This window comes from Prionailurus bengalensis, chromosome E1, assembly GCF_016509475.1.
Source record: "Prionailurus bengalensis isolate Pbe53 chromosome E1, Fcat_Pben_1.1_paternal_pri, whole genome shotgun sequence".
In the NCBI taxonomy this organism is placed as follows: Eukaryota; Metazoa; Chordata; class Mammalia; order Carnivora; family Felidae; genus Prionailurus; species Prionailurus bengalensis.
Genome location: NC_057347.1, coordinates 35,605,351 through 35,632,153, shown reverse-complemented (window position 1 = coordinate 35,632,153; position 26,803 = coordinate 35,605,351). Strand labels below are relative to the sequence as shown.

Sequence of the window (26,803 nt, the reverse complement as noted above, 5' to 3'; positions counted from 1 at the left end):
TTCACACTTTAATAATTCTCAAATTGAAGTGTATCTTACAATCGACACACACGTTTATTACAGTAGTATTTCTTTTTTCCCAAGCGACCCATCATCTCGTAATTCTGAATATGGTATATTTCAATAAATACCTAGGTAGAAGTTGAAAATGCCAACCACGACCCTGAGCAAAAGATTATTCTCTTGTTGACAAAGTTGCAAAGAAAGTTAAGGAACTCAGGGGAGGTAGGTGGGTGGAAGGATGAAACCGGTGACAGAGGTGAAAGAGTGTGCTTGTCATGATGGGCGCAGGATGACTTACGGGAGTGTTCAATTACGGGACTGTACACACGAAACTAACATAACACTGTATGTTAACTAACTGGAATTAAAAGGAAAATAAAATCACTCACTGTTTAGAAAAAAAAAAGTTAAACTCCAGAACACTTCATAAATTATAAGGCTAAATCATAAATCCAAATGTTAGCGTCACCTAAAACTTCAGTATCACTGTGCTTATATGTAATCACAACAGTGAAGGGAAGAGAGGTAAACATCAGACTTATCCTTTTTTATAATCAGGGTGACCATGTAGTTTCCTTCATTCAAAGCAGGACACTTTGAAAGATAAAAAGGGTTCTACCAATAATTGTGTTGGCGCCCACGTGTAACGCAGGACTGTCCTGGCCACACTCAGACACAAGTTCATCTGATGTACTACGTAACGCAGCCGCCCAGTGATGAAACTCAAAAGGTCACAAAAAACTCCTCCTCTTGTGGTTATTTTTCTTGTCCTTCCCTTTCTTTTCTTTTGAGAGAGAGAGAGAGAGAGAGAGAGAGAGAGAGCGCGCACGCACATGCGTGCATGTGCTGGGGAGGGGCAGAGGGAGAGAGGGAATCTTAAGCAGGCTCCGTCCAGGCCCAGAGCGGAGCCTGACGCACGGCTCAATCCCATGACCATGGCTCGATCTCATGGCCATGAGATCGTGACCTAAGCCAAAATCAAAAGTCGGACCCTTAAGCGACTGAGCTACCAGGCGCCCCTATTTTTCTATTCTTATCTCACCTTGTCAGCAGCTGCCAGCAAATCATCAGCCATTTTGTCGAGGTTCGGAGCCTTCCCCGTGTAAATGAAGCACATCATTTCCTTAAAAACTTCAGGCTCCACATCATTGATTTCAACCCGATTCTATGCCAGAAAAACTAAAAATGAGAAACATTCCAACAGAACAAAACCCCCAAACAATTTTCATGACTTTAAGCTCCGGTGGGAGTAAGGCGTGTATCATCTGAAACCTAACGCGGATGGGCAATCTCTCTCTGCCCTACTTCATGAGAACAGCTTTTCCTCCTATCCTATGGACCACCTTTACCCTCTCAAATACAAGAGTTTTGTTTTTTTTTTTTTGGACTTTTTCTGAGTGGAAACACCTGTCTAAAACCCTCCCTCCAAACTGGATGATCTACCTGGGACACAGTGAGTTTGCTTTACTTAGAATGCTTCCGGACCACCTCTCCCTGCTCTGAGAAAGTGAGAATGCCACGCCATTTTAATAACACGACTGGAAAAATAAATCTGGTGTCAAATTAGGAAATCATCTGGATCTAGCCACCTAGCTACAAAGACATATCTTCACTCCGTCACATACCTTTTTGCTCTCCTCCATTTCATGTTCAAACATGGCACTAAAAACTGGAGAACGAGCTACAAAGTGAAAGGGGAACAGAGACAGATAAGGTTATCACACTGAAACCTCTTGGTTCTTCTGTTATGAAGAGACCACTCTGTTTCCTGTCCCATTGCTATAGGAAAGGGTCTTAGCCTCAAATTGTATCAGAATAATAAAATTCCTTTCTTCTTCTATTATACCAATAAGCAAATAATAATACATAAGGGGGAAAAAAGAAACCAATACTTTCTTCTCTTTTTCTTTTTTAAATGTTTGTTTATTTGAGAGAGAGAGAGAAAGAGAGAGTGCACGATCACATGCATGCATGCAGAAGGGGCAGAGAGAGAGAATCCCAAGCAAGTCTCACACTATCAGCGCAGAGCCTTACATAGGACTTGGTCACACGAACTGTGAGATCGTGAACTGAGCCGAATGCTCAACCAACTGAGCCACCCAGACACTCTTTTTTTTTTTTTTTTTTGCTTTTTAAAGATTTTATTTTTAACTAATTGCTACACCCAACATGGGGCTTGAACTCACAACACTGAGATCAAGAGTTATATGCTCTACTGACTGAGCCAACCGAGTGTCCTGAAATGACTTGCAAAATAATTTCTCATTAACTCCATTCCAACCACTCATTTGAAGCAAATGACCTATGCTGGATGACAACGATCTCCTCTGGGTAGACGTGGGGATTCAAATGGAAGATCCTTCATGTTTTAATACCCGGATTTTTGCCTGAAACCATGACACCGACTTTCTCCAGTTCCAGGGATCACGCGGCAAGGAGGTCAAGAACAGGGCTCGAAGGCATCCATTAACTAGAAGAAGTGCATGCTTGTGGATGGCAGGTTGTCTGTTCCTTCAAGCCATGCATTCACATTAGAGATGATAATGCCCCAAAGAGGCAAAAACAATCTTACAACCACTTGTGGCCCTTCAAAACTCAACCCTTCCTGACAAAATCTTCATCTTCGGTATTTACTGTCTCCCATTAGGAATAATTTGGGTTTTTTTTCCCCTTGGAGGACTGGGGATAATGAAAAAAGGTGAGAAACGGTGTTCGAGGCCATGCCCACTGTAGTCTAATGAACGTGGACAAACAAGTCCACTTAATTTCAACCATGAAAGTGATAAAAGGCCTAAAAAACTCAAATTTTATCATGTTGCCCAATAAATCAGAGGTTTTGGCGAAAGCTGAGACTACCCATCTCCACCTGAGGACCAGACGGAATATGTAGTAGAACTCTGAGCCAACAGGTTACTTGAACGCTGGCCTACAGTTTCTGTCCGCAAGAACTAATTTTGGATCTGTCATTTTCTAACCACATTATCTTGGGCAAACCACTCAACCCTCTGAGACTCAATATTTTAGTCTATTCCAAAGAGATATTCGTTCTCATTGCTTTTATTTCAGAAGGCTCATCAACTGTAAGGTGCTAAAATACTTCACAGAAGTTGAAGATTAAAGGGTTGGTGCTTTTAGTAAAAAGGGAAGGGTCCGAGCAGCAACAGGCTTAGAGGGTCTTCGGTGGCTAGACAGAAACTGAGGCTATGCGAATAAATAAAATCACTTGGGGGGAAATAAGTAGACGAAAAGAGAACTGAGGCGGACCCTTAGGGACACCAGTGTTGACAGGGATGCGTGAAGAAGAGGGAGGCCACATATCAGAAGTAGCCAGAGCACCAGGAGGAAAAACCAGGAGAAAGGAATCAAGTACTATATGAACTAAGGAATCCCTCAGATTTAGGAACTAGCAGGTCACAGAACTTTGGAAAACTGCTTTCGTGGCATGGAGGTGAACTGAGGATAAGTGGGAGGAAAGAAGTTGAGACAGTAAATGTGCTAACTCAAGAAGCTCAGCTCTATTTAAAGAGAGAGAGAGAGAGAGAGAATAAATGAATGAATAACTAGAAGGAGAAGCCCGAGCCTGTCTGCTTCCAGGCTGGGGGTAAACAGGCAATTGGAGAAAGAGAGACCCAGCGAGGGTATGACTGGCAGAGTGAGGCTTCTGAGAAGGCGGCCTGTGATATGAAACAGAAGTTGAAAAGATAGGCTGCTTTGGCCATAAGGAAGAACACCCCCCCACGGAGAGCGCAGGGAGAAGGCAGGTAAGGCGACAGACAAGAGCGGAGGGAGAAGGGCCTCAATATTCTCTCAGCAGCGGCAGCGGCAAGCATCTCTTTTAGGAGCTGGAGATCGAAGGAGACCAGTAAACAGTCTGAAGCATCTATTGTTATGAAAAAGAAAGGGAGCGGTGTATCTGCAGAAGAGCTCCTGACGGTGCCAAGAGCCTAGCCGAGCTTGGAGACGCTAACCTAAGAGTTAATGACTTCCTTTGGCAATACACGGTAACACCTAGTTGCGAGCAGGAACAGGAAGACGGCTGGATTGAGCCAGACTGAGGTTTTGCCAGGTGTGTGTTTTAGAACGATACTGCTGAGAGTCTCGGTAAGAAATTTGCTGCCTGAAAGTTCACGTGACTTCCTCTTATGGCTTATGGTCTGAACAGAAGTTTGTGGCTGACTGCTATGCCTTCGTGGGAGGTGAAGTCAGTGCTGCCTTATCAGGGGCTGTTCTGTGTCAGTCTTTCTGGTCTTAAGGACCAAGGGCCTCTTATGAGAGCAAGACCTGATCTTCCAAGTCATTCTCATTCTCCTATAGCATAGTCTGTACTGCAGGGAGGGCTAACACTCCAGGGCTGGGGGACTTAGCCAGACAGTGGTTTGGTCCTGGGTCCAGAATCTTCTCCATTACGTCCTAAGTCCCTATCTAGGGGCTAACGCCTGCTCTTTACCGGCGTTTTGACATCTACCCTCTAGGTACAAAGGCATTCAATACACATCATCATCCACTGCTCGACAGTGGTGACCTGATATGGACAGTAGTCTTCTGGGTTATGACGACTCACGTCCCCACCATAAAAAAATACATCTAGTGGCAGTTTTTCTGCACCAGTTCGAGAAAGTGATGTTATTCAGAAGGTGATTATGCAGCCACGGTTTTTCTTTGTTTCACCAAAACTAAAGCTTCCCATGAATAAATACCAACCTGCCAAGATAGCTTTGTGAGCCTGGAACTCCTGGCCAGCAACGCACAGACAGCAGTCTGTGAACCGGGAGTTCTCCCACAGTCCTCCCAGCTCATCGGCCAGCCGGCACTCAGGGACCTTCACCATATTCATAGTGTTCTGGCCAGAAATGTTGACGGAATCTTGCACCACACTCACCTGTGAAAGACAAGGAAATCTAGTCCAAAGGTTCTGTTACCAGGAATTTTCTTCCCAGCAGGAAGAGAGATGACTTTTACCTCGATGCTGTAGTACATTCAGATACAAACGTTAGTCATGTTCTCTTGAAACCACCTCCACAAATGAAGGCTTTATCCTGTGGATCAAGTAATTTCCAATCTGCCGCGATCATACTTACTCTACACCATCCGAAGACGAGAAGCACAAAGCCCCACAAATCTCCTTCTCCTCCAACTGCTAATAAGCTCCACCTCCCCTGCCCTGAAAACCTGGGCAAAGCCACAGGGCGGCGGGGGGAAGGAGACACGGGGGAACGGGGACACTGACCTAAACACGTATTAAACCTCAAGTATTTACCTTATTCTGCCTTAAGCAAAAGGTCAAATACAAAGAACTCCTACAGAAACTACCACTTAAAACTCTCTAGAAGCAAGAATCTGATAAGCCTGAAAGCACTTTATTTTAATGAGGTCTGGACCACGAAAATAAGATGCAGCCTCTATTGGGGCCTGGTAAATAATTGGCGCTTCCTCACAGAGGTTAGCCTAATAAACAGAACTGGGCTTGGGAAGGTCTTCCCCAGCAGTGATAGCTGGGTGGGTAGCCCACACCATTTACACGCTTTTACTCGGTCCTTTGTGACGATGACATACAAGATGGCTGGCTCCAGCTAGACATGCACTTACTGCTCTAGAACAGAATGAGGGCCACAGGTTGACGGAGGGATCCAACCTGCCACGACGACTTCAACAGCAGTGTGCTTTAACTAGCTGAGTGAACTGTTCGGCCTAGATAAAAACCCAAGTAACTTCCAAATGGGTCAGTGAAACTCAGATAAATCTGTTAGGATACCAAGTACAAGGATCTATACATCATACAGCATCCCAAAATAAACGGAAGCTACCAAACTGAAGGTAAGACCGAGCAGATCAGTCTTCTGCCTAACAACCACTGCTATGCCTCATCTCCATCGTATGGGGTTAGGAATGTTAATATAAAGCCGAATTCACAAACCTTGAGGATCGGCTCCTCACTCTTGCTACTGCTATGAGTTAGATGAGAAAGACAGCTCAAGGAACATCCTAAATGACCCAAGTTTCTCTCACCCTTCAAGATGCAAGTTACCCCTTAAATGCAGTCACAAACCCAGAGGGAAAATGAACGCCCCATCCAGGTGACCCGTAGTCTCTTTTGCACAGGAGTGAGATATTTACTATCAGCTCAAGAAATTTAGTCATTTGTTTAAAACTAGCCATTGTGATCTCCAGCAATGAAGCAGCCAAGTTAATCAATTATGAATGTACTTAACGTTTGTAGCACATTTATCAGAGCCAGATTATAACGTTATTTTAATAGCTCAGGACCCAGCACAAACTACCCCACAGAGATTCTCTCTTGCCCTAAGACCTCTAGTTTGGTCTAGCCACTTTCTCATACTAACACCAAAAGTAGAAGTTTCCTGTTTCCAGTCATAGCCTGGAAATACAGATTTAAAAAAAAAAAAGAAAAAAAAAAAAAGAAAGGAAAAAGAAAGGAAAAGACCAATTAAATCCGACTTCCTCATTGGGAAAGGCTGGAACGTCTTGGGATGGTCAATGAAGGGAACGGAGAACGCTTCTGGCCGTGGGTTCCTAAGCTTAAATTAAACCAGGTTGACAGGAGCCCAGAGTCATTCACACTTGATGGCGATTTACTAGACTGGGTAAAATGAATTGGCTAGAGCTAAGCTGAATTCCGAGCTACGGTTACCGGCGGACCCTCTGCTGGTTGGATGTGCGCTTGGTAATGAGGGAGGCCCAAAGACTATGACTTGTCTCGCTGGGGCCATTCCTCCCTCCAGACACAGACAGGAACACAGCAGGAAGGAGAATGTACCTTTACTGTCTGAGCCAGACTTGTGCTGTAGATATATGGATGCCTGGAGTCTCCAGAGCTCTGAATGTCTGGCACCTCTCACCAACATTAAATACGCTTAATTAAAAATAAATTTTAAATGGCATTCACAAATGAGTCTTCAGAGTCCAAACTTTCAACTCAGGAAGGGATTGTTTTCCTCTGCAAACGATGATGCTAAAATGAGACCATTTTGAGAAAAACTAAAGATTTTTTTTTTTTTTTTGTTAATGCCTGTGAAGTCGACTATGGAGACTCATTCAGAATTGCAGCTGTGAAGATGACGTGACGGTGACATTTATGTCGTCTTAGAAATGACTGCATGAAAATGTCTCAGGAAGGCTGTATACCCCTCTATGTTTCAAGTTGTAAACGGGCCTCACTTTTAAAGTCGATTCCTCTTCTTAGAGAAGAAAATTCCATAAAAGACTAAAGGCTGTGCCAATTCTTGTACATTTTATCTAAACATAAAAAGTCAAGGTGAGACCAATGGAAATGTATCTTGAAGCTTCTATATAATGATAACAACCAAGGAAACAATAGGCTGCCGCACAGAGATGGTCTGTGGCAGCAGCATTACTTCTAATCAAAAGACCGGCAACAATCTAGACACGCGCCAAGAAGAGAGCACGAATAAATAAACTGTTGCATATTCGTTCACACAGCACACTACTACAGAGCACTAAAAATGAAAGAACCCTAGTTATACCCGCCACATAAAGACATTTTAGACACACGATGCGAAGAAAGCAACGTGACCTACGTGACCTGCGTACGTTCTGACACCATTTTTATCAAGGGCACAAACAAGCAAACCTAAACAGGTCGCTGTTCAGGCACACAAATGAACAAGGGGATGATAATCTACAATCTGAAACACATCATCCTCTGAGTGGGGATGAGGCCCAGGGGAGAGGGGAGAAGCACACAGGCCAGTTCCGAGTTACTGGTGACGCTGTTGGGTCGGGTATTAGGTTTACAACATTATGTTTATAACCTGTAATAACGTTACATATTAAATCATTTCCGTAGGTCAAGAGCACTCAATATTGGCGTTATCATACAGTTCAACCAATATCTCCAGACCATCCACTAATAAGATGATAAAAAAGAAAAACAGACCCACATAATTTAAAATTTGGTCAAAATACATATTCCCGGGCCATGAGAGGATATTCTATGTTTGAGAAGGAAAGTGCTATTTTAAGACTCCACTAGGGTCTAGATAGTTCATATTTGGTATTTCATTCATATGGTGTTTCACATTTCAACTTTAATTGCAACATTACAGACAGACACCAGAATCTTCTACCTGTCAGAGGCACACACAGTGAGAGAGGGATATATGCATTTTTATGGTTTATAGCTATCCGTTTTCAATATAAACAGAGAGAAGAATCAATAGAAGCTGAAACACTTCATGGAGATTTTACTGTGAACCAAATTATTAAAAGGAAAATTAAAAGCGTACAGCCTCCACGAGCCTTTCATCGCCAAAGTTGACTGTCTCTGTTAAGAAAACGTGGTAGAGCCCACGCTTCCTCGGCCGAACGGCATTCGGCTCCGCGTGGCACCGCGTGGCGGACGAGAGGGGGGAACGTGCAGCTGCCACGGCCCGACACTAATTTGCTGTACAAGGTTAGGAAAAATTACCTGACCTCCCTAGGCACTGCTTCTCCCCCCAGTAACGCGAAATGAAGGTAAGAGAACTAATCCGGCTCCGAGGATTGTGATGAGAGACAATTCAGGGAATGCTTTGAAAATGCTTCCAAATGCGTTAACTAAGCCATAGCGACTTGCAAGAATCGTCCGATTTCCTAATAGACAAGAACGTCACTGAGAGGTGAGCCCAGTGTGGCGCATTATAAACGAGACTGCTCGTTCAGCGATCTAGTTCCATTTAAATGTTCATTAACCGCTGAAATAAAGCCCAAAGACCAACGTGATTCTCAGCCTTTCACCTCAGGATTCCCTCGTGTGGCCTCTAGGAACAGCCAAAAGAATCCACGGAACAGCCGTACTTTTGTTACCAAGATGCAATAAGCTCGTTTATAAATAATCCACCGACCGATAGGAGGGAAGTACCCAGGCCAAAGGCCGAGTGACGAACGGAGCGGTGGAAGACTCATAACCTAAATCTGTATGTGGACATCGACTGCATAAAAGCCTCTGAATAATAAAAAAAATACTAACTAAACCAATGATACATAAAATAAAAATATGAACCAAATACCGGTTTATAAATAATCCACTGACAAAAGGGAGCGACAGGTCAAAAGGATAGAGTGTGCGGCAAAGAATGATGTAGCTTTGAAAAGCACTAAGAACTCAGATGAGCTGCAGACATTTTTAAAACCCACACATCCAACACACCCCCCCACGCAACCGTCTTGCAATGCTGAATGCTACTAAGTCCGCGGAGAGCCTGGGAACAGAAACGAGTCTCACTAGGCACAAGCCCAAGTATGAGAAGCAACACTCAGCACCTGTGGCCAACAGAGAAGTGTGAGCGGAACAGATGGCACACCTGGTTCGATGGGAAGAAACCGATGGCATCAGCAGAACTCAGCAGACGTTTCCCTGTTCAACATCTCCTCATTTCCAAAGTGTCATCTCACTTCCCTTCGAAGTCAGTAAGACAAATCTAAACTTAACCACAGGATTTCTCCTAAGAGAATTTCATATGGGGAAGTGAAGGGAGAGAATTTCATATGGGGAAGCAAAGCCTTGGACTTAACCACAGGGTAAGAGACTGCCAAGTGAGGGCAGGCCAATTGGTTTCCAAATCGAGAATGGCGATACAGGGGTTGGAGTAGCTGGAAGGGATTTGGGGGGATGGGCTGGAAGGGGGAGCAAAGCAGAAGAGGCTGGACCGACTGTGGACTGGAAAATGTGGCAATAAAGGTTGAGGCTTTGCCTAGAACACCAGAGGCGATATTTAGAGATTTCTCTTCTTTCAGAGAACAGTTCAAAGACTGGCTTTCGTTTCCAAAAGAAAATAGAATTTTCCACTACTTTAAAATCTTTCTGAAATATAGGTCTCTAAGAGAGGTAAGACTAAATTGATGGTCTTAACGTTTCATAACATCAAAGCTCATACAAAACCACCTAATTGTTCTCATTTTTTCACCAGGGCAACTGAGCACGATCTGTAAATAATAGGACTTACACAGAATACAAATTTCAAGTTCACAGACAAAAACAACTGCAACATTTTATGTATTTACAGAGAGGCCGTCACTCTAGTATTTCCTTCTTTTACTTAGCAATGAGAAAGGAGAGGAGGTAGCTATTATGTGACTATTTATGTATTTAGTGCAGTCCTTTAATAAACTATGCGTCCAACGTTTTCTAATCCCCAGCAACTACTCTGCAGAAACACTCCGCGAGCTGTGACCGGGGAGAGAAGCTGGCGACTGCTGGCCAGGCCTCTTCCACAAAAGGGCAGGATTCCGAAGGGACACCCTGCCCCACTGTGCAGGTGGTGATAAGCCTTTGGACCTGTCGTTAACTCACGGTGTGAACCTACCATTATGACAGAGCACACTGGCAGTCGGGGAACTTGCCTGCACCCTCCCCGTGAAAACACAGTGGTCACTCTCAAGTGGTGCCGCTCAGCAAGTGGTTCTTGACCATACAACGCATAGGGAACACAAAGATCCCATCCGAATGGAGGCTTCATTCGTTTGTGACTCTGAGTTTGTGAGGACCTTAAATACACTGATAATGACATGAAATGACTGACTAGTATATGCTTATTAAAGAAACCACTTTCTACCTCACTCTCACTTTGGGATTTTTACTTCAAGGCTTCTCCTGTAAACCCAGAAAGGCTCCTGGGTCACTGGTGAGAGAAGGACCCTCCTGGCTGACTACACGGAACTCGCCTAGCCAACCACGAGTTAGAGAGCTATACCTACCCTTCACCCTGGAAAAAATGGTTCTCACCTTCCTAATTTCACAACCACTCCAGCAAGACAAAGTGATATACCCAACTCCTGGCAAGAGTCATCCAGTAGAGCAGAAAAGGAAAGTGACTTGGAGTCAAACACAAGTAGCCTTCCCACTTAAGAAGTCGGAAAGGGTAACGGGACAAGTATATATATTGAGTTGCTGGCCCTTCTCCTCGGCTTGCAGCATCGGCCCTTCCAAATTCTATCTGCAAACACCCGCAATGAAAAAGCCAGAATCCTGACCCAACCAAGTCAAAAATCACTCCTACCAAGATGGTGCACCATCTTTGTTTTTAAGAACGGCAACGAGCAGAAAGCTGAGGTGCCCAACAAGCCCGAAATCACGACAGTTTCAATCACAGAAGTAACACCTGGGTTGCGCCACACCACTTGGGGATTTTTCTCACTCTCCATCCCTGAAACAACATAATGAAGAATTGCTTGTCTCACCGTGGGGTAAAAGGACTCACCTCACAGAAAAGGGTAAGCTTGTCATCAGGGAGAAGCCCGTTGGCCTCATCCAAGAGAAAATCTCTACGGATGAATTTTTTGAATCCCCAGTCTTTGCCTTGCACAAACCTATATGCCCGTTGACTCTCTGGAGTAGGAAAAAAAAAAAAAGTCATATTTAGGGTTACTCAGAACACAGATCAAATCTACAATTTGTCTGTGTATGCAGTTGCTTGATGTGAAAATAAAGAGTTGCATGAAGAGCAGAACATTTACCCATAGCTTTGGTTTCTTCTCCCTTGGCATTCAGGATGGAGAATTTGAATTTTGCCCGAACTTCACTCTTTGGACAGCTGACCAGTAACAGGTAAAGTGACAGGTAATCTTTGCTTTCTTCATCTAGCCCTTTTGGGTTTACTCGCAAACACCTGCCCAAAACAGACAGGGAAAAAAATATAGGTCAAAAGCATCCATGTTTGTAGGTTTTGTGACGTGACAGGAAATACAAAACATCTATTTCTTGAGAGAAGAAGATGTTAAGAGAACCAATCCAGGCCCCATAGCGGGAGATTCTGATTCAGCAGAAGACTACTTTGGGAACCACTGTTTGGGAGCAACCTGAGTCACCTTCTAAGGAGTAAACAATAAAAACAGAAGGGCATTCTAGAATCTGACACCACATCCCTTACATCTCTGCCTCTTTCCTCATAATCTCCCAAATCACTCTTTTCTCCCCTGAAAACATTTGAAAATTGAGCCTACTTCCACTCTGTTCTAATCCTCAGTCTCAGGAAAGGCTGCCCCTTCTTTGGTCAGGACTATAGTGAAGCCATGAAAAACACAACGTTGTTGAGCCCTTTAATATCACCTTTGGAGAGAAAAAGCATTGCAAAGAAATGTGTGAACAGCACATAATCTTTTACAGACATTTTATCAATCTGGCAATAATATTCTAAGACTGAAATAAAGAAGGCAGTATGGAGGAAGCACAGACAAAAGCAAACTCCCATTCCACAGGATAGAGTTCCAAGCTAGGCTTCCAAAGAGAGTCAGAGATGACAATCTGTTGCCACTGAATCAAAACAAATTTCAGACAGAATTTAATAGGTTCGACTGAGTTAAGCTGTAAATGTCATTAGTTGATCTGCATGTGGTTCACACTGCTCCTACCACATACAATCCACAGGCCAGATGTATCCTTAGGCCCTGCCAGTGTTATGGCACCTCTCTCAAACAGGTGGCCCAATGCAGTGCCTCTCTAGGGTGTGCATATGCCATATACATCACTGTATGTTGTGCTCAAGATGCAAATTTAAACACAACGCCTAAGAATAAAGCGTTCTCTCAGTATCACCTAGTAATACACTGCTTAATGTACACAGCCAACAAACAATGCATGGACGGAGAGTTGTTTAACTCTTCGCTGGGTTATCAGAGATCAAAACTGGTGGCTCACACACGTGTTCCGGTCTTTGCAGCGAGCATATGGTTGTATATCCTTAGCTGCCGGCTCCTCAAGGGGACACGTGATTTGGATGGGGCTGACCTCCACGCTCCGATCATATTCCTCTTGCCACAAAGATTAATTGAGGGAACACAAACCTAAACCAGTCAGTGGATGTCTGACGTATTCTTGGCCACACAGTTAATTCAGAGAAAGTTCAAAGACTTTTGTCGAATGGCAGGTGTTACACCCGTGGCCACTGCCACTCATCCTTCAGCCACAAGGGTGAAGCCAGACTTCAGATGTTCAGTAAGTGTGGATAGCAGAGAGAGATGGGGTCCTTAAACTCACTGCTGGGCTGCTGGGTCCAACTACCTTCCAAACCATCCTACACCCCGGGCATTCTGATTGCCTAAGCAAATACATCTCCTTTATTGTTAAAAGCAGGCAATTTAAAACTTGAGATTTTTTTGCGCTAACATCTGAATTTCTTGTTTTTCTCGAATCAGAAAATATGTCAACGGTCGGCCCTTACTCCCACATAGCTACAGACAGCTGGAGCTGAGCGGCCACCACCCCTTTTAGAAGGACGCTCACTCATCTGCCAAGGGGTCAACACTCATACCGTATCGTGTATGAGTTATCATTTACAACACTGGCCCTCCTTACTCATTTATATTACCCTACAGCCATTTGAGTTTGCTGGTCCCTGACACAGTCATTGAACTAATTCAACAAATGTACAGTGAACACCTATCATGGGCCAGGCACTGTCCTAGGCGCCGGGGAACACGTTAGGAACAAAACAAAGTCTCCACCTTCAAGGATCTTACATCCTAGCTAGGCTGTGTCGTAAAACCAAGAAAATGGGCAACTTTCAGAAAAATTTTTATAGCTAGATATGTTCTTCCTCACCATTTCAGTTTATCATTGGCTCCTGATGAAAAGGTTGAACTTTTAATGACTTCACCCATTTCCTCCCGGCAAAAGCTAAAGTTATTGATGGTCCACATGTAGGAGAATTTCACTACCTTGATCTGTTGACAGAAAACCAAGAAGCGATTAAATAGGAAGGAGGCAACCTAAAACACAGGCTGAAGATCAAATAATCATTTCCCCTCCCTCCCTCTGCATGATTCCCATAGGAAGATAGCCCTGTCTGGCCAGCATGGAGGCTCAGCTTTTTCTGTCCCTCACCCACATCTTAAGAAATCTCACAGTGACCAACTGCTTTCATGACATTTCTCCACTTCTGAGAAACACTGGGTGGAAAGTGAGAAAAACATGGACAGGGGTGGGAAAGCAGATAATAAAGCCGTACCTAAAATGAGCCTTTGCTCAGAGCAGCGTTTGACAATTGAGATGTTGATGCCACTGCCTGGGGTTGCAAATCTCAAACCTGGTTTCCTGTGAGTTGCCCAAAGAGGAACACATTTCCATCAAGGTGGATAGAAGTGGATCTAGTTTCAAAGATTCCCCCCCACCCCTCTTTCAAGCTCCAGTGAAAAACACCGGCCTAGGACATGGAGATTCCATGAGGAAAACCAAGGAATGGAAAGCTGACAAGTACTTTTTCTATCTGCTATTTGACAGTTATGTCCTAGAGAAAGCAGGAAACCCAGTGAAGAAAAGAAACCTTATTCTTTTCATGCACCAAAATCCTCCCAAGGTACAAGATTTACAGGGTGAAAACATGAACCTACCTGTGTGTAGCACCAGCTTTCAGCTACGGGGCCACTCGACATTTCTGCCGGAGGTGGAGGACTTGGAACCCTTGACATCGCCAGTTTGAAGGTTAAACGAGATCTCCAAAGTCAGGGGACAAAGATTTCTGTTACTCTCTTCACCCTGGTTGACCCAAGAAGCATGAGGATTTTATTAGATTAATGGCATACTCTCCTATTTCCATTTGACCTTGCAGACTGGAAACTTTGTCTCCTGCCTGGAATGCTCTACCTTATCATTCAAATGGCTCCTTGGCATTCAATGCTAACCTCAGAGAAGATCACCTAATCTCAAGCAGCCTACTAGTCACGATTCCGTCACTCTATTTTCATCTTCTGCCCAATCCCTAATATTATCTTACAAAAGAATTTACTCAAAGGGCACAGAAAATACATTCATGAAAAGGCAGCCAAAGAGCAGCCAGCACAGTGACCACCACCTACAACTTTGCCACTGGCTCCTTCCCCAGAGGGCAAAAATACCGCATTCCTAAAAGACAATGACCTTGTTACCACTCTAACTACTACCGCACCTTCTACAGTTCAGTGCAAACTTATTAAGGGTAGTCTTCCGTTCTTCACCTCATTGCTAGCTGCTCTCTCAAAGGGCAACATTTACTTTCTTGGATGTGTTCCTTTCTCTGCAGCAGTAGAGAGCTCACATACATACTCCGTCGGTACCCAATTTTCCAAATTCTTCTCCTTGCTGTTTTCTGACCATTCCTCAATCTTTCTTATTAGATTCTCTTTCTCCAGTGCTATTCCCATGGCTTCATTCTCAAACATTTTCTCAATCTACATTCTCTTTCATTTCATCCATCCCCAGTGTCAAATTTCTGCCTTTATACAAATGATGCCCAAATCTAACTTTGACCCGTCTCCTAAGCCTCAGACCATTTTCAAGTAACTGCTATACATCTCAGGGTGTATACATCACAGGGTGTCCCCGGAGCAAATAAAATCTAAATCAAAATTCTCCCTTTGCAAGGTTTTTCAGAGCACAAAACCATTCGACCACGGGTGAATTTGGTTATTCATTTTTGAGAGAGAGACAGAGAGCATGAGTGGGTAAGAGGCAGAGAGAGGGAGACACAGAACTGGAAGCAGACTCCAGGCTCTGAGCTTTCAGCACAGGGCCCGACGTGGGGTTCGAACTCACGGAGCGCGAGATCATGACCTGAGCCGAAGTTGGACACTCAACCAACTGAGCCACCCGGGATCTCCTGTTTTTTAAGTACAATAAACAAAGCCAAAAAACAAACTGAAAAAAAAGAGCTTGTAATGTGTGACAAAAGGATCATTTACGAATTGATATATACATTTTCGACAAAATCCATAAGACAAAAGCCAACGACCCTATATAAAAATATTGTTCACAAAAAAGGAAATAAAATAGCTCTTAAATAGTTTTACATCTTTCAGACCAGCAAGAAAAAAAGTCAACCATATCACGTATGGGGATATGGGGACTCTCATACACTGCCAGTGAGGCTGTAAATTAGTATGTATATTTTAGATAGGAATTTGCTGTTTGCAATACGTTGAATATACATGCAACCTAAGACTTAGTAATTCTACTTTAACTGTATATGAGCTAGTGGAGGGGTTCTCAAACTTTGGTGTGCAGCAGAATCACCTGCTGGGCCCCATCCCCAGAATTTCTGATTCAGAGGTTTGACCTAGGCCCAAGAATTTGCATTTCTAACAAGTTCCCAAGTGATCCTGATATGCCGGTCCTGGAACCACATTTTAAGAACCACTGCCCTAGAGAAACTCTGACCGTGGGCAGAAGACGACACAGAGAAGGCTGTTCAGTGTGGCACTGCTTGTAACAGTGAAAAACTAGAACAAACTAAAAATCCATTAGGAGGGAAATAGAAAACTAAATTGGGTTATTTCCATATAATGGAAAACCATATTTCAGGATTTAAAATTAATGAACTAGATCTGCAGCACCACGGAGATGAGATCAAACACAACGCTAATGGAAAAAAAAAAGCAAGTTTTGGAATGGCATGTGCAGTACCTTATTTATGCAAATTTAAGATTTATATATTATTTACAGATATATACATTCAGTAGAAGTTAAAAAACCAAAAAGGAAAAAACAGTGACAAGCTATCCATCAGATTCGCGATGGGAAAGCAGGAGAGAAGAATGAGGGCGGGACAAGGACAGAAGGCAGCTCAAGCTGCTCTCTCTGGTTTCTTCTCAAATGAGGATGATCTGAGGCAAATATGACAATACATATATCTGATGTTTGGGATGACAGCCACTTGAGTCTATACCATTCTTCCTACTGTTCTGCTTCATTTTTTTAAATATACTGCATTGTAAGAATACTATAAGGATGTACTCCATTATATCAAACACTGGTTTATAATATCGAAGGCAGACATTTCTTCCCTGGACACCTGGCTTATTTTCAGCTATGCACAATGCTGCCCTCTTTGCTTGGCTACTAGGAAGCTCTGAGACAAATGGGTAAGCCATCTCCTGACACTATAGGATCAGATCATATGCTCATCCTGTAATAGCTTTATTATTTTCTTAACACTGTAATTCACTTTGCTATAATTGCCTCACCTGTTTACTCTTTTATATAGAAGTTAACTACTTCTGGAAACTGTCTCAAATCCTTTGTAGAAAGAGGGATAAATGAACAAAGAAATCACTCAGCTCATACACATTCACTGGCCACTTAAGTAATATGCATGGATTAATAAGATACAATTGTCGGGCGCCTGGGTGGCTCAGTCAGTTAAGCAACTGACTTCAGCTCAGGTCATGATCTCGCAGTTCATGAGTTTGAGCCCTGCATCGTTGGGCTCTTGGCTGACAGCTCAGAGCCTGGAGCCTACTCTGAAATCTGTGTGTTCCTCTCTCTCTCTCTCTGCCTCTCCCCCATTGATGCTCTGTCTCTGTCTCTCTCTCAAAAATAAATAAACATTAAAAAAAAAAAAAAGATACAGCTGCATCCTGAGTAATACCATTGGTATTACCGGAGTCCCCACTGGTTTTAAACACTATCCTACAGCAATTCACAACTAAAGCATCCATGTAATCACAGATGGAGTTACCAGTTTTATACACATGACATGCTATTTCACATAAGCTAGCAAACTAAGCAATGCAGTGGTATTTTGGCCTCCCCGATTTGTGCAATTCATGATTCCATGATACACTCAAGAATCCAGATGCTACGCTTGATCACCTATGATCAAAGTGGGCTTCCATTGGATGGAAAACATATTCTCAAGAACTGTTGCTCTAGTTCTCGTGATGAGTAAGTGCACCTTAGGCAATTTTACAAATCCCAATTATCATTATTGCCAGTAGGAGCCAGAATGAAATTTAAAAATTCCCACTTAAAACTATCTTTTGGGCAGACTGGCAACAAAGATGTGAATTCTGCATGTTAAGAGCATAAAATTTGGCTCTGGAGATGTGTGGTGCATCTCTACACTGAGGGAATCATGAAATATTAACAAGTTTATTTTGAAGTTTTAAAAAATACTTCAAATTTATCTAACAATTAATTTAAGAATTCTCTAAGCCTAAGAAAAAAGACAAGTTTAAAAACCAGTTTATTTTAATAGCTTAGTTGTTAGTTGTTACTGAACTAACAACTGTTCATTATTACAACCAGAAAAAAAAAAAGTACTACTTTGGTCTTGGCCATTTTTTTTTCTATCTTTTTTGCTTCTCATTTATTTTGTGGCCAAGTTTTTTTTTTTTTTTAAATAATATCACCTTTATTCCAATTTTAAAGAAATGTCCAACCCAGCAGCTAGTAAGATCAGCCTTAGACTCTGAGGAGCTCTAACCACACAACCTGCTGAGAGGGAAATTGACTAGGACAGCACCAGTCTAATTAATTTCACTCCTAGCAGGCACTGAGGGCAAAGTGTTCATCAGCAAAGTAGCCTGGTGTTACATGAACTCTCTAGCACTTCATGCCAACTGCTGCAGATGCCCAGCAGAAAAACAATTTGAGAAAAGAGGAGATCTATTTGAGGGTCATGGGTTGAGAACCTTTGTAGGAGACAACTAGCACCAAAATATAGCGTCCCTGGCTTCAAACAAGTTAGGACAAGACCATCCAAGTTCTCTAGTGAAAAATTTCTTTTCCAAAGCTTTGCAAACTTCCCAGTATGCTGACAACTCTGACGCTTAACATATCTACTATATACCATCTATTTTCCTGTTCTTTCTATTAAGTCCTGAACCATGAGGTGACACTTCTGAGTCACACCAAAAAATATACTTTAAAATACTGGGGCATCTGGGTGGCTCAGTCGGTTAAGTGTCTTGACTCTGGATTTCTGCTCAGGTCATGATCTCATGGTTTATGGGATTGAGCCCCACATCAGGCTCTGCACTGACAGCACAGATCCTGCTTGGGATTCTCTCCCTCTCTCTTTCAAAATAAATAAAGTTTTAAAAATCTGTCAACTGTAATACTGCTCAAATTCCAATGAAGGTAGTACCAAGTTAGCAACCAACAGCAATCACCAACAGACTGCATCTTAGCAAGTATTAGGAGACCATAAAGTTAATCATTTTTGACAAGAGATTCAAGTCAATCAATATAGTATGATTTCTCACTAGAACATTAAACAGAAGTAAAAAAGAAAATGTATTAATGCTGTCATGATGCACAAAGCTTTCAATCGAACGTACATAGTGCGCTTCTTCTCTGTCTTCTTTTACACTTACAAACACTTCTGTTGCTGTCAGTAGACTTGAAACTCTTTAAAAGGAACCTGCAACTCTTTTTTGTGTCCCCTTATCACCTAGCACAGCCTGCCTAAAACAAGACATTCAGCAAAAATACTTTGATGACTGAAACATTTATCCAGTTGCATTCAAGTTCATTAACTTTTCTGCTTGTTTCTCTCACATATCTCTAAAAGAGCCCTTTGAACAGTGCTGAGTATATTAGATTTGCAATGTAATGAGAATCATTAATTTGTTCTTTTGGATGAGTTACACACAAAGCCAAAAACTCCTAGCCTGGCACTCTCAAGTATCAGTCCCAGTAAAAGTAAGGTTCTCACCCATTATCAAGTATATCTTCGCTCTACAAGGGAGAGAGAGACTGGATATAATTTCCTTCATTTTGAAAACAGGTTATCAGTAATCTGAACTAAACTCGTACATAATCAGGATTCTTTGAGGACAGAAGATGAATTCCCAGTACAATAAAGGGAAATGTCCCAATAGTTTAACCTGCAGTATATGCAGAGCAAGGCTAGAACACTCTCTGAAAAGTGTTGCAAAGAGTGCTTCTGGGGCACCCGGGTGGCTCAGTTGATTGAGCATCTGATTCTTGATTTCGGCTCAGGCCATGATCCCAGGGTTGTGGGTCTGAGCCTCACATCAGGCTCTGTGCTAAGCGTGGAGCCTGCTTAAGATTCTCTCTCTCCCTCTGCCCTTCTCCCCAGCTCATGCTCTCTCTTTCTAAAAAAAGAAAGAAAAAGAGACAGCTTCTGTGGTTTTTTTTATCTTTCTTTTATTCCACGTAAGCATTCCTCCATCTTCAATCTAATCCAGTCATCCAGCGAATTAAAGAAAATCAGCAACCAACACAGGCATATCACATACATGGTATCTGTAAGTTAGCCATATATCCATCAGTCTTAAAATTATACGAGTAAGATTGTGGCATAATAGACTGAACCATGAAACTGTTTTATAAGCCAAAAATAGTCAAAACGTCGGCAATTTCATGTGGTTCAACATAACACACAAACATGCACGTGTTAGATGGCTGGGAACATCGCTCCTTAAAAGAATGGTTTGTTAGGGACTTTTTAAAAGCCTATCACTTTTTTTTTCTTTTGATTTAAAGCCTTGTACAGTTTCCAAGTAAGAAAAAATCCCAATGTCATAACTATTTTAAACCTGAGAGACGCTGCCTTCTCCAAAACAGAAGATGCCAAAAAGATTGTAGACCAAAAAAAACCCCCAAAAAACAAAACAAAAAAACGATCACACACACTACCAGCAAAAAAAAAAAAAAAAAAAAAAAAAAAAAATCCACAAAACTACGGGAAGACTTGGATATATTCATTTTTCTGAGAAACTGATGTGATCTCAAGGTAATGTTTATATTTCTTGTTACAGAGTCCTCGATAATATACAGCCTGTGAGGTAACAACTTTTTTCCTCATTACTCTAAGGATAGATTATTACAGGTCATACTGACTTCCTCTGTTGCAAGGTTTGAATGACTTTTGAAAATTTGTCATATGTAAACTTACTGCAAGTCAATCTAGTCTAACAAAATACTAAATGTACCTTTTATTAAATTTAGAGATGCTTCTTAAAATGAAACTAAGGACAATCAAGAGAGGCCTCAGTAAACAAAGGAAAGACCGGGGTTTCTCTTATATCCCTTATCAGGTTCATGCTTTATAAAACGTACAAGGCAAAAGATGACTGCTTTTGTCTTTATTGAGATATAACAGACATACAAACACTATCTTTGTTTCTTTTCAAATTCTTTAACAAAAGGATTTGGTATTGAATGAATCTAAAGATCAAGAGGAAAAAGTCAACAGTCTAATGGAAAAATGGGTGAAGAACAACCAATGGTTTATAGAAATGTAAATACCAATGGTTCTGAAATATATGAAAACATGTTCAACTCTCATTCATAATAGGATAAATGCAAATTAAACCACATACTGATTCACCCAGTGAATTGGCAAAGATCAAAATGTTTGATAACACTTGCTCAGGCTAAGGAGAACATTTCTGATTAGAGTATAAATTGTTATACTTTCTATGAAAAGGAACGTATATCAGAATGGATAAGAAATATACATACCCTTTGATCCAGCAATTTTGCTTCTAGAAATGTACCCTACCACTGATATATTTAACATGATTAATATAAAAAGTTTTTTCACTGTGGCATTATTTGTAATCACAGAATGGAAATATTCTAAAAGTCCATCAACAAGGGCTTGATTAATGAATTATGATACAAATAGACAATATAGTTAATAAACATCTGTTTAAAAAATGGGGAGGTTCTTTCTATTTAAAGAGGCAAAAATACCTGTTTGTTTTAACATACACATAATTTCTCTGTAAAACTATACAAGACCCTAGGGACACTGGTTACTTCCAAGGAAGGAAACAGGGATACTTGAATGGGAAGGAGAATTTCCATCCTATTTCCCTTTCTGTACTTTTTGAATTTTAAACCATGTGAATAGGTTACCTTTTCAAATAAAATTTAAAAAGAGAGAGAGAGAGGAGAGAGGAGAGAGACAGAGAGAGAGAGAGACCCCACAAGTGGGGGAAGGGGAGAGAGAGAGGGAGAGAGAAAGAATCCCAAGCAGGCTCTGCACCGTCAGCGTGGGGCCTGATGTTGGGGCTCAATCTCATGACTGGTAAGATCATGACCTGAGCTGAAGTCAAGAGTCGGACCCTTAACTGACTGAGCCAACCAGGCACCCCTAAAACTTAAAAAATTTTAAAGAAATTAGCAGTCTTTCCAGTTAATTTTTCTAGGTTATGAGATGGCTTATAAATCAGACCCTTATGAGAGGTAAGATAGGAATTCTTCAGTGGCTTCCATTGCTATTCAAATAAAATCTACATTCTGTCATGATTGCCAAGATCTCAGTGTATGTCCCTGACCTCATCTAACACTTACCCTTCACAGTCACGGTGCTTTAGTCACTCAGGCCTTTAATTCTACTTAGTGAGCATATCAGCCTCTTTCCTCAGCCTGGAAAACCTTCTTCCCCCACATCTTTTCATAGCGGCCTCCTTGTCATCTAAGTGTCCTATCAAGTAATAATCTTCAGAGAGGCCTTCCCTGACCACCCGATGTGAAGTAGCCCTCACTTCTTGCCTGCTCGTTACATTACCCTACTTTATTTTCATCATTATCACTACCTGAAATGATCTTGTTTTAAGTTCTTCACTAGTCTATTGTCTTCCCCACCGCAAGTTTAGCTCAATCAGAGAACAGCATCCCTCTGTGCCGAAAATGGTATCATAATAGGCACTGAGTAAATATTTGTTCAATGAAATTGTTGTTGATAACTAGACGGCTGTCTTTTGGGATCCTATTTTTCCTTAATGAGCTCTAGTTACAAGGCTAAAGTTTGGGAGTTGTTGAGTGAATAGGAACTACAGGAATCCAGGAACACTTTTAAAACAATAAAACCTTCTCAAAAAGAAAAGTATTGATTCATCTCCAATTTTAAAGAACTCATTCAATATGTCTCAAAACTATACCCTCCTCTGATTAAAAAAAAAAGAAAAGAAAAAGTCCAAGAAAACTTGGGAGAAAACATAAGCCTGTACAGCTAAATGGGGAGTTCCTAAATCCACAAAACAATAGTAACGTAAGCACATTCTCCAGAACAAGTCAATCCTGGTTACAGAAAATACCATTATAGTAGCCGCCAGGAACTCAGGCTAGACCTTGAAGAGAACGTTCTTTCAGGTTAAATTGTTATGTAATAAAATCTCAATATATTAATAAAACTGAATCAGATCCTTAACATTTACTTAAGTTTGATCTTAAATTTGCATATCTGACATGAGGTTTGATTCCCTTAAAACGGGCATGTAGAGAAAAGATATTGAACATTAAATATATACACATATAAACATGTACACCTATAAATATAGAGACAGAGCTATCTCTGAAACATGTCTAGACACATAACTAAGTTTTTTCTGTGCCAGACTAATTTGTACAACGTATCTTCTGCCATAGCCAAAAATTTATTAAGAGTTGAATTATTCTTGCAACTATGTATTTAAGAAAAACTCAGAAACAAGTATACTAGTATGTATGCAGGTCAGTACCGTTAAGATTCCCCAGTTTACAGATATCTTAGGCAAGCAGAGACGCTGAAATGATTTTAAGAGTTAGATACACTGTCGTAACATAAAAAGGCTATTTTGCCCTCTCATCCATCTAAGTGTTACAAGATCGAGATTTGCAGAAGTAGGCTGGCTAGTAAGGTTCACCCAGACAAAGCCACAATGAAGATAAACGAACAAGAAGTTACACGAAAGAATCTCAAGTCACGGAAAGCAGTGGGATAACCAACAGACAGCTCCTACTGATTTCCAAATCTCGGTGTGTGGGGGCTGTTTACAGCCTTATAGCCCTTCTCTACAGGTTATAAATAACTGCAAAGTGTCCTTGTCCCCAAGGAGACCTTAGCAGCCAGCTCAAAGGTTAAAATATGGAATTATTCTCACTTTGGATGAAACTCTTCCACTTGGCAGAAAAACAACAACAAAAAAATTTATTGCCGATTTAACTTAAGGGCCAAGGAATTAATCCCTCTCCCTAAAAACTATCGATTGTGTAAGAGTTGTTGATATAGACATGTTAGCATAGTTCACGACCCCCAAACTATATCAGGGCGAATGCAACGCGTGCTCTGTTCCAAACACAAAGGTCTGTCCTGGAAAGGGGCAGATGCCACTCACAGCCTTGTAGGACCGCATCCCTTCAGACCTTAAAGAAAGACTTCCTGCATTTTTTTTTTTTTATTTAGGTAAAAATGACTACTGAGCTAACTGCATCTACATAGCAACATCTTGCCTCCACTTGGATAGGGATCCAGCACAACAAATCACGGCTGCCACAAGCATGTTTCTCAAGGTCTGGGCTAACACTGTCAGGTGATGTGCTGCTATTGTTAATTACTGAACCCTTGCTGGGGGGGGGGGGGGGGGACAATCACCACCAATTCCTCCAACTGCTTTAGGAAAAAAAAAAAAAAAAAAAAAAAAAAAAGGTGGGCTGCCTGGGTGGCTCAGTCAGTTGAGCGTCCAACTTCAGCTCAGGTCATGAGCTTGCGGTTTGTGGGTTCGAGCCCCGCGTCGGGCTCTGTGCTGACAGCTCAGAGCCTGAAGCCTGCTTCCGATTGTGTGTCTCCCTCTCTCTCTGCCCCTCCCATGCTCATGGCTCTGTCTCTCTCTCTGTCTCTCGATAAATAAACGTTAAAAAAAAATTAAAAAAAAGAAAAAGGCAGATAGGGTTCATCAGATGAAACTTCTCCACACATCACTTTCAAAATCCATCATTTGGGAGAATGGAATGATACGAATCCAAATCAGCAAACAAACCTGATTATAAAAGGACTATTTCACTTCAAAGTGGATCTCAGTTCTAAAGGAAAACACCTTTAGAAATGAAGTTATATAGACAGAACCAAATAATCAGCAGTTTCTCTCTTTTCGCAAATGATATTAATGTGATGATTCCACCGATGGTTTGGGCAAAAACCTCTAGGGCCACAAAGAGCAAATTTAGGAAAGATGAAGATTTTAACACATCCCACGTGTTATCAAAGATTTCTTCTCTAGGTTGAGAAAATTCATTCTAAAACAAGAGCCAGAACAGAATTTAAAAAAAGAAGGAGGAGGAGGAGGAGGAAGAGGGAAAAAACCTTATGGCTAAGAAGATATGTTTATTATGTAATTATATTCCCAAAGCTGTTTCGAGATTTGGGAGGTTCTAGTTTTTCACCCTCTCCCCTCAACTACAAACTATGAAGAACCTTATAAAATTCAATAGTAAACAGATGAAAGGCTTGGCCCTAATACAATTTAAGTGTGTCCAATCTGCAAGGAATTCAAAAACAGAAGACTCGTTTCATGAAACAAACAGGCAGAGGTTGTGTAACCCCACAGAGTCCTCTGGCTATTCTAGAAGCCAAATTCAACATGCAGTTCTCTTTGGCCACCTATACTTTAGTCAAGCCATTTAAAAATATTTCTTGCTAACATAATTTGGCCACAGAAAGAGTTCACGGAATATATACCAAAGAACGTCCAAACGGGTCGTAGGGTATACTATTTGGAATACGTTCATTAACTTAGAAGCTGAAAAGGCCTATCCACCCCCAGGGGATTTGGTATACTACAAGGGCAACCAATTCTCTTCAGCACAGCATTAACTACTACTGTCCAGAAGTACAGAATTCAGTATTCTCTGGAGATACTGTTCCTTATGAGAGGCACTTGGACCTCCCTTCGACTATGAAAGAGAGACCGAGCTAAGGGGTTGGGGGTGGGAAGTGGCTGACTTTATTTCCTTTCCTCTGAAATAAAAGGAAAATTATTTCTTTCTTTTTTTTTTTTTTCAACGTTTATTTATTTTTGGGACAGAGAGAGACAGAGCATGAACGGGGGAGGGGCAGAGAGAGAGGGAGACACAGAATCGGAAACAGGCTCCAGGCTCTGAGCCATCAGCCCAGAGCCCGACGCGGGGCTCGAACTCACGGACCGCAAGATCGTGACCTGGCTGAAGTCGGACGCTTAACCAACTGCGCCACCCAGGCGCCCAGGAAAATTATTTCTGGAGGAGGAGGAGGAGGAGAGGAGAGGAGAAGAGGAAGAGGAAGAGGAAGAAGAAGAGGAAGAAGAAGAGAGACTGAAGTACATTCTTGCTTTAATCTCCTTTAACTGTGGTCTTAAATCTGATGACTGTTCAAATGGATCCACGTCCGTGTTCCTTACCTACAAACCATCTGCAGAACATAAATTCTCTCTTCTTCTAAAATTATTAAAAATAAGCCAATCCCTATGTTAACATTAAGGTTCTAACTAAACTAAGCGGAACAAAGGAAAGCCAGGAAGTTCTCAGCTTTAAATAAATGTTCATTCCAAAATTCATGACACAAGGAAAAAGTAAAACCACACAGGCAGACAAAGCAGGGGAAAGTTAGACAGAATGTCTGTCTTAACAGAATTTCCTGGCTCCCAACAATGTGTGTCAGATTTTAAAAGACTAAAATGTAGTAATAGCCATTTTACCCAATAAAACTCTGTAAAAACATGCATAAACATTTGAGGCATGAATCTCATACAAAAAAGTAAAAATTTTAAGATGCTAGCCAGAATGACAGAAGCATTTTTTAAGTTACCCATAGAGAGAGGAGCTCTGCATTCACACACAAAGGCAATCTGCTCAGAATCAAACGCCTTTAACAGAGTAAAATGAAACCCAAGACTTGCTTTAAGGTATTTCCTTTTATAAACTGTAATTTTAATCTCCCTGAAGATCTTTTCTAGGGAGAAAAATAATCTCACTCTAAGGTCTCCGTACCATGTGTTATCAACCACTGATTACAAATTTAAATCCAAACATCTTTTCTCCTTTCCACCATTAGTGTAAAGCCTTATATTATAGGCTACAGTCACCAGAGATCTGAACAAATAGCCATGGTTTACTCCAGGAAAGAACATTTAGAATAAAACTTCTTTTGAAGCCACCTGTGAAAAATGTTTTTTTTTTTTAACACTGTAATGCTCATTATTAAAAAAAGAAAAAACAAAAAACCCCACAAAAAACCTTACATGTTTACCTTATACAACTTCCAATTCTACATACCATTTGCACTGAAATGAAACAGTAGATTGCACTCAAGACGTGCATTTT

General features: G+C 41.5%; 1 protein-coding gene across 2 annotated transcripts in view; it reads right to left on the bottom strand.

The window, feature by feature from the left end:
• LOC122485392 (speckle type BTB/POZ protein) overlaps positions 1 to 26,803 on the bottom strand; it is a 67,888-nt gene that overhangs the window by 5,715 nt on the left and 35,370 nt on the right. The window contains exons 1-8 of one of the 2 annotated variants that reach the window (XM_043584127.1): positions 14,347 to 14,463; positions 13,965 to 14,050; positions 13,559 to 13,680; positions 11,476 to 11,627; positions 11,220 to 11,347; positions 4,705 to 4,882; positions 1,629 to 1,684; positions 1,046 to 1,168 (exon numbers count right to left, since the gene is read on the bottom strand). In XM_043584127.1, coding sequence (XP_043440062.1) covers positions 1,046 to 1,168; positions 1,629 to 1,684; positions 4,705 to 4,882; positions 11,220 to 11,347; positions 11,476 to 11,627; positions 13,559 to 13,656 — 735 coding nt within the window. In that variant the 5' untranslated portion in view covers positions 13,657 to 13,680; positions 13,965 to 14,050; positions 14,347 to 14,463. Of the gene's footprint in view, positions 1 to 1,045; positions 1,169 to 1,628; positions 1,685 to 4,704; positions 4,883 to 11,219; positions 11,348 to 11,475; positions 11,628 to 13,558; positions 13,681 to 13,964; positions 14,051 to 14,346; positions 14,492 to 26,803 lie in introns of those variants that run through there. The other variant, XM_043584126.1, reaches the window with a different exon arrangement.